At 30.6% G+C, this 12,994-nt stretch overlaps 1 protein-coding gene across 12 annotated transcripts in view; it reads right to left on the bottom strand.

The window, feature by feature from the left end:
• The window catches only part of LOC124955517 (afadin), a 51,854-nt gene extending 45,360 nt beyond the window's left edge, over positions 1-6,494 (bottom strand). For 2 of the 12 annotated variants that reach the window (XR_007102903.1, XR_007102904.1), the window contains exon 1: positions 6,350-6,476. Coding sequence is in view for 6 of the 12 variants with exons in the window: in XM_047510102.1 (XP_047366058.1) it covers positions 6,350-6,366 (17 nt within the window). In the remaining 6 variants the exon portion in view is untranslated. Of the gene's footprint in view, positions 1-2,217; positions 2,306-2,655; positions 4,199-6,349 lie in introns of those variants that run through there. The other 10 variants (XM_047510083.1, XM_047510075.1, XM_047510109.1 and 7 more) reach the window with 8 other exon arrangements.
• Between the last annotated feature and the right edge of the window lie 6,500 nt (positions 6,495-12,994).

The raw sequence follows: 12,994 nt of genomic DNA on the forward strand, positions 1-12,994 counted from the left end.
AATTCTATATATATATATATATATATATATATATATAGAGAGAGAGAGAGAGAGAGAGACAGAGAGAGAGAGAGACAGAGAGAGAGAGAGAGAATTATGTTTAATGAAATACTTTTTAGTATTTTATATCTATACAAACAAGATCAATATCTTTATATTGAAAATTCTGATATTACTTATTGACCAATCTAATATATACGTCGTAGAACACACAACTGTTATCTAAAAAAGGAAAAGAAAGAGAGAAAAAAAAGAAAAAGAAAAGAAATGTACATATCTTTATATCAGGTAGATAATTCTACGAATTTCATCATTGAAGAAAAACCTATAATTTATACCTCAAATATTGTATATGTTTGTGTGTGTGTGTGTGCATGTTTATTTATGCCTAGAAATAACTACGTGGAACATTAGTAATGAGGAACTATTAGTAAAGAACTAATATACTATCGATGATAAGCATCGATTATATGATCATATCGGTCGAACAAGTGAATAGAATTTCGAAATATATGTACTTACGAGTAAATCTAATTTTAATAGAAGGAAATAAATAGTTCATTAATATATTATTCTTTCGTTTTTTTCTTTTCTTTTTTTTTTTTTTCTTTTTCTTAACAACATCCTAACTAGATTTAATCGTAATACGTAATTTTAAATGCATGAAAATTTTTAATAAATTTACCTTCCCTGACGTATTTTAAAATTCAAAATAACATTATATAAATATTATATAAATATAATATACTTATATAATATAATTTTAAGATAATTTATTATATATATATATATATATATATATATATTTATTTGTTTCTATTTAATCATAAATAATATAATTTTAAAATACATAATAGTGGAAATATTTGAAAAATGTCGCATATTAAAATTAGATATCATAACATTAATATGTATCAAATAATGCATATATATATATATATATATATATATATATATATATATATGTATATAAATATATGTATATAATTTTTTTTTTTTTTTTTTTTTTTTTTTTTTTTCATGAAAAATTTGTTGACAGTTGTTTCTTCACGAATATAATAATATTTAAGCTAAAATACTTTTGCAATATTTATTATCAGTTCACTTTTTAGTTAATCTTATCATACTAAACATACAAACACACACATTATACCACACACACTTTATGTATGTATGTATATATGCATATTATTATGTATATATATATATATGTATATTTTTATGATATATATATATATTATAAGCTCAGCGTGTGTCCAAATACGTATACACCATAGTCAATGAAGAGGACCATGCTTTAAAGAAGTCCTAACTTCCTATACACCGCGATCGTGCTAGCTCGTTTCAATCTCGAGCATTGTTCTCCCTCTGAATCCCAAGTCCTATTGTCGTCGTTGATGGTGCTTCAAGAGAGTACTATAGCTATAACATACACATGCACAACAAAGAAAAAAAGAGAGAGAGAGAGAGAAAGAGAGAAAGATAGAGAGAGTTTAAGACTCTCAAGTTACTTCCATCGAATTACGTTACTTCACAAATGAACAATTCTATATAACAAGGGTACACTACTTGGTACAAGAAAAATACAAATATTTTCTTCGATGATAGCACAATTCCTCAGTAGTGTTACTCAAATTACTCATCAATATCAAAATCAAATAATAAAAATTTCACGTGGTTACGCCTATGTATAAAAGGTGCGTGAAATTTCTTGGAAACGTTGACATATCGGATATTCCAATCTAAATGTCTCCACCCATGGAACAACTCACCACTATATATACATATATATATATATACATACACAGGTATGTATAGATATTAATTGGAAAAAGAGAAAGAAAATTAAATAAAAAAAATCTCAATATGGTATACATATATCTAATATTTACAATTTTAGAATTTTATAATAAAGATAAATGGCATTTTTGAAAAAAAAAAGACAGAAAGATGGAGAGAGAAAGAAAGAAAGAAAGAGAGAGAGAGAGAGAGAGAGAGAGAGAGAAAATGTAAGAATTTCATAAATATAGGTTATGTCGCATTGACAATGATTAATTTAAAAAAAAAAAAAAAAAAAGGAAATAAAAAAGTCATCAAACTTTCGATCTATATATATATAAATATACACTAAAACATGACGATTAATGAATATAACAAACGATAAGGATATTAATTTAAATGTAACGTCGAACAATGAAAAAAAAATCTTCGACGTACCGTTCGGTGAATCCTATTGGTTGATATGAAAGCGCGCGCTTTTCGTAAATCGAAAGGAGAGATATCAACAGGTCTGAGAGCGCCGTTACTGTAGCAAGAATAACGAGGATGATGGTAGAGTAAAAGAGAGAAAAAGAAAGAGTGAGGTTATACACCAGGTAGAAAAGAAACCACGAAAATGCTTAGTTATACAAAACATAAGTATATATATATATACATATATATTATATATATATATATAATTATAAATAACATACACCACTCATATATACATATATATAGAAACAGAAAAAATAAAAAAAAAAGAAAGAAAGAAATAGAAATGTATATATATATATATATATAAATATATATATATATATATATATATATATATATATGTGTTTTACAATATACAGGACAAAGAGAGCAAAAGAGATAAACGTAAGCAAGCGTTACCTTGTCGCTTCTCTCTTCGATGAACGCCGTAAGTAAGAAGAAGACGTCTGCTCGTACCGAAGGTCTTTTCTCTCTCTCTCTCTCTCTCTCTTTCTATTTTTCTTTCTTCTTCTTCTTTCTCTATCTCTATCTCTCTTCTTTCTCGAAGAATCACGTCGTCCTCGCTACCTGACCGATCTACGTGCCCGCCTTCATCTCGGAACTCGTATCTGCAACGACGATCCACGCTCGTTTGCACTCGCCTCTTACCACGACGCACATACTACCACTTACACTTATTCTTATTCTTATTCTTCTTATTCTTATTTTTATTCTTCTCAAGAGAGAAAGAGAGAGAGAGAGAGAGAGAGAGAATCATATGCGAATAGAAATATATTGTTAAAGAGAGAGAGACACGATACACCTTCTCTCTCTCTCTCTCTCTCTCTCTCTCTCTCTCTCTCTCTCTTTCTTTTTTTCTCTATCTATCTATCTCTCTCTTTCTCTTGTTGGTGTTTCTTTCGATCGCATAATACTTGGCGATTCTTCACCGCTGACGCACCAACTAATACCTACTATAGCGCACCATGGCCGGCACACGTTGTCGTCGTCGTTGTTGTCGTCGTTGTCGTCGTCGTCGTCGTCGTCGTCGTCGTCGTTGATCGTATTCAAGGTCGTATATACTCCTGGCGTTTACCTCTTGTAAATCCTTCTTCGGATATTCGACGAGACTCGTCTCTCTTTTCTTCTCTTTTCTTTTCTTTTCTTTTCTTTTCTTTTTTCTTCTTCTTCTTTTCACGACTCTTCTTCTCTCCTTCACTTGCTTTCCTTACGCGCGAAGAACTCCATTCGAGCGTTTAAAAAAATATTCACCGCACGGATTCGTAGTACACTGCTCTCTTTCACTTGCACGAACAACTCTCTCTATATATATATATACGATGCTAGTAAGGACATATATGAACTCTCTTTCTCTCTCTCTCTCTATCTATCTATCTATCTCTTTTTCTCACAAACGTATAAAAGAGCGCACATACACACAGAGAAGAGCGTGCACGCGCGCGCGCGCGTTCACGCAAAGTAAGTACTCTCAATACGATGAACAAAAACGCGTGGCTGTGCAAATATTACATCTAAAAAAAGAAAAAAAAAAAAAAAAAGAAAAAAAGAAAAAAAAAATTAATATACACACACCGATAGTATCGTTCAAACGATATCGTTGCGTGGTACATAAAGTATTAACAAGAACGAATGAGATCTTCCTTATTTGTTAACGTCAAACAATGTTCTGAACTCTTTCTCTCTTTCTCTCTTTCTCTCTCTCTGTCTTTCTCTTTTTACCTCGTCTTAATACCTCGTTACGTATATTATCCGATTAATTGGGACGAAGAAGAAAATATATATATACATATATATATATATATGTTTTGTTTGGTGCCCTTGTAACCGTCGAAGCAGAAAAGAAAAGAAGAGAAAAGGAAAGAAAAGAAAAAAATAAATAAATAAATCGTCGCCAATATCATCTCGCGCGAGACATCGAACGTGAAAACGCAGACTGCCAAGACTTCGCTGTGCTCGCGTTTACCGGCAATACACCGCTGCTCGCACGGTGAGCGGCGCGTTCGTAAAAGCCTCGTGATTGGCTCGGCATAAAGCCAGAGGTGGCAGTCGAGTCCCACGGGCGTGCGCACTCCCCGCTTCATTTCTCCCTTCCCCGCCACAGCCCGCATCACCTAGCCTCTCCCCACCCCATCACACTTCGCCACCTCTTCTTCTTCTTCTTCTTCTTCTTCTTCTTCTTGTACTACTACTACATTACTACTACTTCTACTATCTTACGTTTACCCTCGACCTTATTTTTTCGATCATCATATCACCTTGCCGATATCTACTCGATAAAATGAAATTACGAAATGTAATTTCACAATTTTATTTGACGATTCTCATAGTCTATTTTCTTAATTTATCTCTCGTTCTCTTAATTTATCTCTTGGTAATACATATCTATCATACATTTGTTCACACTCTCTTTCGAAAGATTTATATTTAATATATATATATATATATATATATTTATGCGTGTATATACTGATAAATAGTTATGTATGTATTGTATATCGTGTAAATGAAAGAAATAATTAACAAACATAAGTACGCGAACGTGGTGATGGTATGGAGGGGATCCGAGGATATCTTTAGCCGGCCCTGTTACATACGCCGCCGAAGATGCACGAGCGCGTGCGCGTTACACCTGTCGCCAGTGACGTAATCCTAGGATCCACCGACGTAGCGTTACCCCCTTTGATGCCCGTTTTTCCCCTGTCCCGTCACCCTTTCTTTCCAACCCCTACTCTCCTCTCGAACCCCTCCAGACCCCACCGTCGCCGCCATTGCCTTCGATCAACGTATCGCGAATGATTTCACGGCTGATAAGCTCAAAGGAGGTGCGGAAAAAATATTTCATTATAATTCTTCCTTTCGCACGTTCGTTCGTCCCTTCTTCTTCTTTTCTCTCTCTCTCTCTCTCTCTCTCTCTCGCACGGGAAATATATTGATAATGTTAGAATAAAATATAATATGTATAAAATAAATTGATATAGAATAAAATTAAATAAAACTAGAGATAAAATTAAAGAAAATTAGAATGAAAAATGAATATCCACGAAATATAATTTATCGACGTAACGATAATTTCTATTTTAGTTCTGAAAAAAAAAACAAAAAAAAGAAAAGGAAAAAAATAAACCCCCTCCGCCCACCCACCCACTCACCCCGTAAACATTCACAAATTCGTTTTGCTCGTTACCACGTCGTTAACCTATTCGATACGGTACTCGAAAGAAATTCGATAAGGATAGTTTGTTTGGAGTGCATTCGTAAGAAAGAATGATAACGGATGAGCATATAATCGCGATTATATACGCATCGTGGAGATAACATTGTCAGGTTATGTAGAAACGAGATCATCACGATCTTAAATCAATATCGATACGATCGCGTATTTTATTCTACTACGTATCACTCTCGTCTCTACCATTACTTTCTCTATGTTTCCTCTTCCTCCTTCTTATGTGTATGTATATAACCAAAACGTCCAACCACGCAAAAATATAAATTACAAATGATCCTTCGTTTACCATTGAGATCACCTCTTAAAGTAATCAAAGTCGTTCTCCGTTCGTCCCAGTTTCCAACTATGTAAACACGTCTTACCTTAATTCAAAGAATATCTCGCGCGAAAACGATCGCTCTTTTTGGTGTCGAGTTACCGTTCTTTTTTTCTTTTTCTTCTGTTTTTCTTTTCCTCCATCCCTCCCCCTTTTTTTCCCCTTCCCCAAATCGAGGATCTTGCTGGTCGCTTATCGAAGAGCGACGCCATGTTTTTTCTTTTTTTTTTTTGTTGTTGTTTTTTTTTCTTTTTTCCTCTAATAAACAAGAACATTTTGAAAAGATTCTATGATATTTTCGAGAAAATTATTACTCATGGAAATAAATAATTCACGAATTTACTATCTCTAACGGAAAAAATTACACACGAAGAAAGTATACGGAATAAATTACTTTTCAGATCGTTGCATAACTGTTTTATATGGTGCTCCATCTTGCGGATCACAAACACTTTCTTTATCGTTCTCATTTTCTCACTTATTATTGTAATGATGTTTGTGTATCAATAATAATGCAACAGTAATTTGAATAATTATAATGGACATACATGTAATACGTTACCATCGAAGTTGATCTTCGTAGTATATTTTCACGCGCATGATTTCGGAATGAAGATCGTCGCGAATTTCTACATCTTACGACAAATAACTCGAACTTGATATATTTGAAGATAATAATCCTTGAACGTACGTAACGACGTTCAATGAAAGCTGATTTATTTGCGAGGTTATGTGGCAACCACGCGTGTAATTCGATTTGACAACCCTGCGAAGAAGGTTGCAAGCGTGATAAAAAACAAATACATTTTGTATGATATATACACACATTAAAATATACATATCTATATATATATATACAAAAAATATTATTTTTCTTTTTATTTATCATGAAAATATAGTACGAGTCGGTAATGACTGATTCCTACTTTACCTGCTTTCCATATGCCACAATGTCGATAATAGCAATGGTGGTGGTAATAGTAGATTTCTGTTTTGTAAATCGATAAGTCGATAACATTAGATTCCTGTTTTATAATCTTTATTATAAAATTATTTTTATCTAAACATATTTATTTGATATTTTTTTATTGGAGCCTTTTCTTCCGTGTAGCTATGCCTCAAACTTTTATTATAATTCTCAATATTAATATGATTGATGTTTAAATTTGTAAAATTGGAATTTGTAATTATGAATATACGCGTCGCCAACAGAGAGCGTACTGATGCGACTGATCAAAAAAAGTCCAAACGGTCGATGGAAGCATCAACGATAAAAGATATACAAACGCAAAGTGACCAATCACGCAACGGTGAAGCGACCAATGGGAGCGCATCAAACAAAAGACAAAAGAGCAGTTTGTGCAATGGTCAAAATTCGCGAAAAAGAAAAAACTTCCTTTCTTTTGATCTGTGCGCGATGAAAAAATGTGATTATCAAGAATTCGTACTTCGTTGTAAAATTTAAAAGATCAAGAAAAATAATCTAGCAATGAAGCAGGTTGACTATTCCACTCTACATTTTTCGACTGCAAGGTATAACCCGTAAAGGTAAAAAGTTTCATAAGGATAAAATTCTTATGATTTACGTCTGACGTCTTAGCTCAATGGATGCATGAAGTTCTTACTTTTAATAATCATTAGATTCGTTAATAGAGGAATTTATAACAATCAGTTTGATTAATTTTAATCTGAAAATACTCAGCATTATGCTAAATACTAAATAGTAGATTATTTATTTATTATATATAATTATTTATTTTATATATATATATATATATATATATATATATATATATAACAAATTGGTGATATATTTTTTGTAAACCCAAGATTATATTGGAAAGAGTTTGTAAGATCTTCAAATAGTCTCAAGATTTAATTTCCTATAAAATAGCATAATTATTAATGCCGGTAATGTAGTTCACGCAGTTAAGATTGACGATTATCGACGGTCGGTATAATAAAAATCTGTAGAACGTAAATGCTACGTCGGTAATAATATTCGTGTAGAAAACTACATTTTCAAGATTTTCGATTACATTCCGTACAGTTTAGCGAAATAAATTCATCGAAAAGGAAAATTGATCGCTGATAATTTTAGATGAACCAATTTCTTTGAGATTAATACATGATGCATTTTTGAAGGATTCACGAAATAGGATAAATTATCACGAAATCGAATAGAGAATGCAATTTCAACCGCGTTTATTGTATTTCCAGAATAAAGTAAAGTTCATTAAAGTATCGGGGCAAGAATAATTAATTGGAGTAAAAAATTTAAATCGTCCTTTAAAATGAACAATCAAAAGGAATCGTGTAACAATGCAACGCGTATCGTTTTTCCTCTTAAATTGAAAAACTTGGTTGTGAGTATAACTACATTTATAATTATTTTCCCATTGCTACTTAAGAGACAAATTATATATGACAGGGGATTGAAAATGATATTGGGACGGGGAAAGGGATGGATAGGTTGAATTTAGGGGCTTCTAGTGAATTATTTTAGAGATTGCAAATTTTCTTTCTTTTTTTTTTTTTTTTTTTTTTTTTTTTTTCGAAATTGCCACTTATATATTCTTTCATTTTAGCACTTATTTGAATTAATCATTAAATAATATTAATTCATATAATCTACATTATACCGTGCAACCATTACTTTGGTTCACGGCCAAGAAAGGATTAATCGCTATCGTAATATGATTCGCACCTGCTTAGCAAGCCTAAAAATCTTTAGACGAACGGTAACGATAATTATCTCCGGTAATAATTGATTTACAAGGTCGATCGTCGAAACCTTAAAAGCTCGATCACTCTTACATTTTTTTCATTATTTTTTCACTATCTTTCTTTATTCTGTTTTTCTCTCTCTTTCTCTCTCTCTCTCTCTCTCTCTCTCTCTCTCTCTCTTTATTTATCTATCTCTTTCGTATTATCATGCTTTTCCTGATATAAATTAAACGACGATAGCCAACCGCGTTTACAAAATCTTTTCTTCATCGGACGGTCGATTATGTATTGCGCAAAATTAATTTATTTAACCGATCGATCGATCATCATCTCTCTCTCTCTACCTCTCTCTCTCTCTCTCTCTCTCTCTCATGATTTTTTTTTGTTCTGTCACACGAACGTCATTCCTCTTAATGCTAAGCTGGGTGGAAACGTTTCGATATCGTTCGACGCGATTTTATTCGCGTATTTTTATTTTTTATTTATTTACTTTTTTTTTCTTTTCTTTCCTTTTCTTTTCTTTCGTTTATGTTTATACGTATATGTGTATATGCATGTGTACGTGTCAAACGTATGTATGTATATATGTATATATTTATTCACGTATGAAACTTATATATGTCGTCTCTTTGTTTTGTATAATCCGAGTAAATCGCAGCGCACAGAAAAAGAGTACGTACAAGCGATAGATAATCCGTCTCTATTTTTCTTTCTCTTTTTCTCATTTTTTTTTCTTCCTCTTCTTCTTCTTTTTCCTCTTCTTCTTCGTCGTTTCCTCGTGTCTTCATTTTTTTCCCCCTTATTAATTAGAATACGATTTATAGTAGTAGTACGGCTTAGAAACTAGAAAATAGGCAAGTATTTCCTATGTTATTACGTTACGAGAGGATAAATAAGGGACTTTAGTTGTGGCCATGAAAATCATTGGACTTAACCGCAGGTGGGTGGTTGGTTGTGTGGGTGGTGATCAGAGGGATGACGGAGCTTCGGTTTAAATGGCAAAGGAAAAGAGAACAAAAATTTTAAGTAATAATAATAATAATAATAATAATGATAATAATAATAATAATAATAATAATAATTATAATAATAATAATAATAATAATAATAATAATAGTAATAAATAGAAGAAAAAAAGGAATAATAAAAATTAATCATTTTCGTTGCCGTAACGATCGACGTGAAAGATAAATCGCAGGAGAGGTAGAGTGGGTGTAGGTTAGAAAACAAAACAAAACAAAACGAAACGAAACAAAACAAAAGAGAAAAAAAATATGCATCTAATATGGGAATATTAATTAAATTGTTAAGAGACCATTTAAACTACCTATTATAAGATGGACAAACTCAGGCACGATTTTACGTTGATTCCTTTCTCTTACTTCTTCTCTTTAGAACGACAATGGCAGAATAATTTAATTATTAATGACATAAATCGTATAATTTCTATTTCCCGAATATAAGGCAATTATAATGTTTCATTCATTTTTTATGAAGCGAATCTGTAGCGCACCTATTATTAGTATAGTCAATGAACTTATCGACTGAGGGTAATATTTGTTTCTCTTTCTATCTCTCTTTTTCGCGTTCACTCTGTCGATAAATATTAAATATATACATGTATATATATATATATATATGATTGTGTATGAGAATTGATATATTATATTATATTATATTATATTATATTATATTATATTATATTATATTATATTTTATTATATATATATATATATATATATACATATATATATCTAAAACGTATACATTATCACGTGTTTTTATGGATAGAAAAGACAAATTTTTTGATAATATGCGTGAACGTAATGAAATGTTCCAAAGAGACTTTTAAAGAGTTATTTCATAAAAGACGGAAATGAATGAGCGTATATCATGTATATGTGTGTGTGTATGTGTGTCTGTGTGTTTGTATATGCATTTCATATTTTCTCGAGACTAATAATTCACTGTGCTTTCCTCGATATATTTTCTTCTTTCTTTATCCTTAACGATAGAAAATAATATTACTTTAATTTTTTATCGGTGTTATATATATATATATACATGTAACACCGATAAAAAAAGATGATCATCCCGTAAAAAGACAATCATTGTAATTTTTTTTATATCTTTGTCTATTTTTCCATTGGCTCTGAAATTTTCTCCTTATTCTTCTTTCTTTTTTTAGTTTTTTGACTTTCGATAGTTTTTTGTTCCCCATCCCTCGTCCCCCGTATCCCTTAGGACTACGGAGGGCATGTGATATCATGGTTTTTATAATTATACATATACATATATATATGTATATACATATACATATATATATATATATTTATCATATATATATATATATATATATATATGTATTTTAAATCTGTGTCTTTTGTCTACACGAATATATATATATGTACATACGTATTCGTGTTTATATATATATGTATATATATATATATATATATATATATATATATATATATATATATATATATATATACAAATATATAGTCGAGTATTATGAGAAAAGGCTAAAGAGTATTACAAGAAATTGATAAAGATTCGTCCATAGAGTGCGATGATTAATGTGTCAAGGATATTGTTTGTAAAAAAGAAAAAGAAAAAAAAAAGCAAAAAGAAACAAAAGAAAAAGAAAAATGTCGCTTGATTAAAGAAAAAGTTTACATTTTCGCGAGGATAAAGAAAGAAAGATGGGACGACTTTTACAATGTTCAATTTGAAAGTCAAGATGAAAAAAATGAAAGAGTAAAACTCGTCTAATGACGAAAATAAAAATTATAAATTGAAGTTAGAATAAAAATTAAAATGGTTAAGGTGACAAAATCTTATTCTTTTTTTTTTTTTAAATTGGACGCGAAAGTTTCATTTTAGGCTACATTTCGTTTTAGACTAAACAATAACAAGAGATTTTTCTTCTCTCTTCCCACTCACTCTCTCTCTCTCTCTCTCTCTCTCTCTCTCTCTCTCTCTCTCTCTTTCTCTTTCTCTCTCTTTCTCTCTCTCGATATTCTCTTAATCCTTTTTGTGTGTGTAAGTATGTGTATGTATGTATGTGCTTATGTCCACGATACTTCTTTTTCATGTTTTATGAATTTGTTAACAACTATGTAACGTTGTTTATAATTCGCACGAACGAATGATGAACGGCTTCCATATCTCATTGACGTTATAAAATATTATAACGTTAAAATTGATGATAATGGCATTGACATAATCGGTCATATAACGTAATAATGTGACGATAATATTGAAAACAATAATAATTATGATATATAATAATATAATAATAATAATAATAATAATAATAATAATAATAATAATAATAATAATAATAATATTAATATAATAATAATCAATATATATATATATATAATCATTGAATAATAATAATAATAGTAATAATAATAGTAAAAATAATAATAATAATAATATATAGTAATAATTATAATTATTAATATAATAAAATGAGATGATAATAATAATAATAATAATAATAATAATAATAATAATAATAATAATAATAATAATAATAATAATAATAATGTCTTTGCATTGTACGATTAGGCTGGGGTAGCATTGACGGCTCGAGCGAGTTAAGAAGCCTGAAATATAATCTCGTTTTTTTCGCCGCGTCAAAAATTCATCATTTGTGAAAGAATAAAAAGCGATAAGGCGATGAAGTTATCGAGCGGAAAAAAATATAAATGAAAAAAAAAAACAAAACAAAAAAAAACAAAAAAAAAAAAACAAAAAAAAAAGAACAAAAAAAGAAAAGAAATGGGCGTAGACGAGGATAGAAACGGGGGTTGATTGGGGTACGATCTTTCTCGTTCGTCGCTCGAGCGTCAAAGCGTTAACACAGCTACGGCCAAACGTACGTAGTACATATTAATATTCGAAAATTGCGCTTGATTAAATCGACATGAGATCGTTTTGGTATGCTAATCCCGGCCATTGACTTCCGCGCTACGGAATTTCTTCTTGTCTCGTCCGTCGTCCCTTTTCTCTTTTCTCATTTTCTTCTTCTTCTTCTTCTCTCTCTCTCTCTCTCCCTTTCTTTCTTTTATTGTTTCGTTTATTTTTTTCCCCCTCCCACTTTTTTCTTTCTCTTTCTTTTTTTTTTTTCTTTTTTTTTTTCTTTATTATTATTATTATTTCTATTCTCATTTCCGCAATCTTTCCCATTCTTCCATTATGATCTTCATGCCTACCCTTTTATTTATTTTATGCCGATAAACGATTGCTCGCATTAACAATAATAACGATTATTAAATCGTTAATGATCGTACAATTAATTAATAATTAATATAAATAATCAATCGACAGGTCCTCGTGCGTTACGTTAGATTTTTATTACGAAATTCCTTTCGTTCCTTTGTCTTTCTATCGTATTATTCCCCTTTTTTGGCCATTCATTTATTTAATATATTTTACTTTTATTTCTTTTTTTT

The sequence above is a fragment of the Vespa velutina genome, chromosome 1, assembly GCF_912470025.1.
Source record: "Vespa velutina chromosome 1, iVesVel2.1, whole genome shotgun sequence".
Classification (NCBI taxonomy): domain Eukaryota; kingdom Metazoa; phylum Arthropoda; class Insecta; order Hymenoptera; family Vespidae; genus Vespa; species Vespa velutina.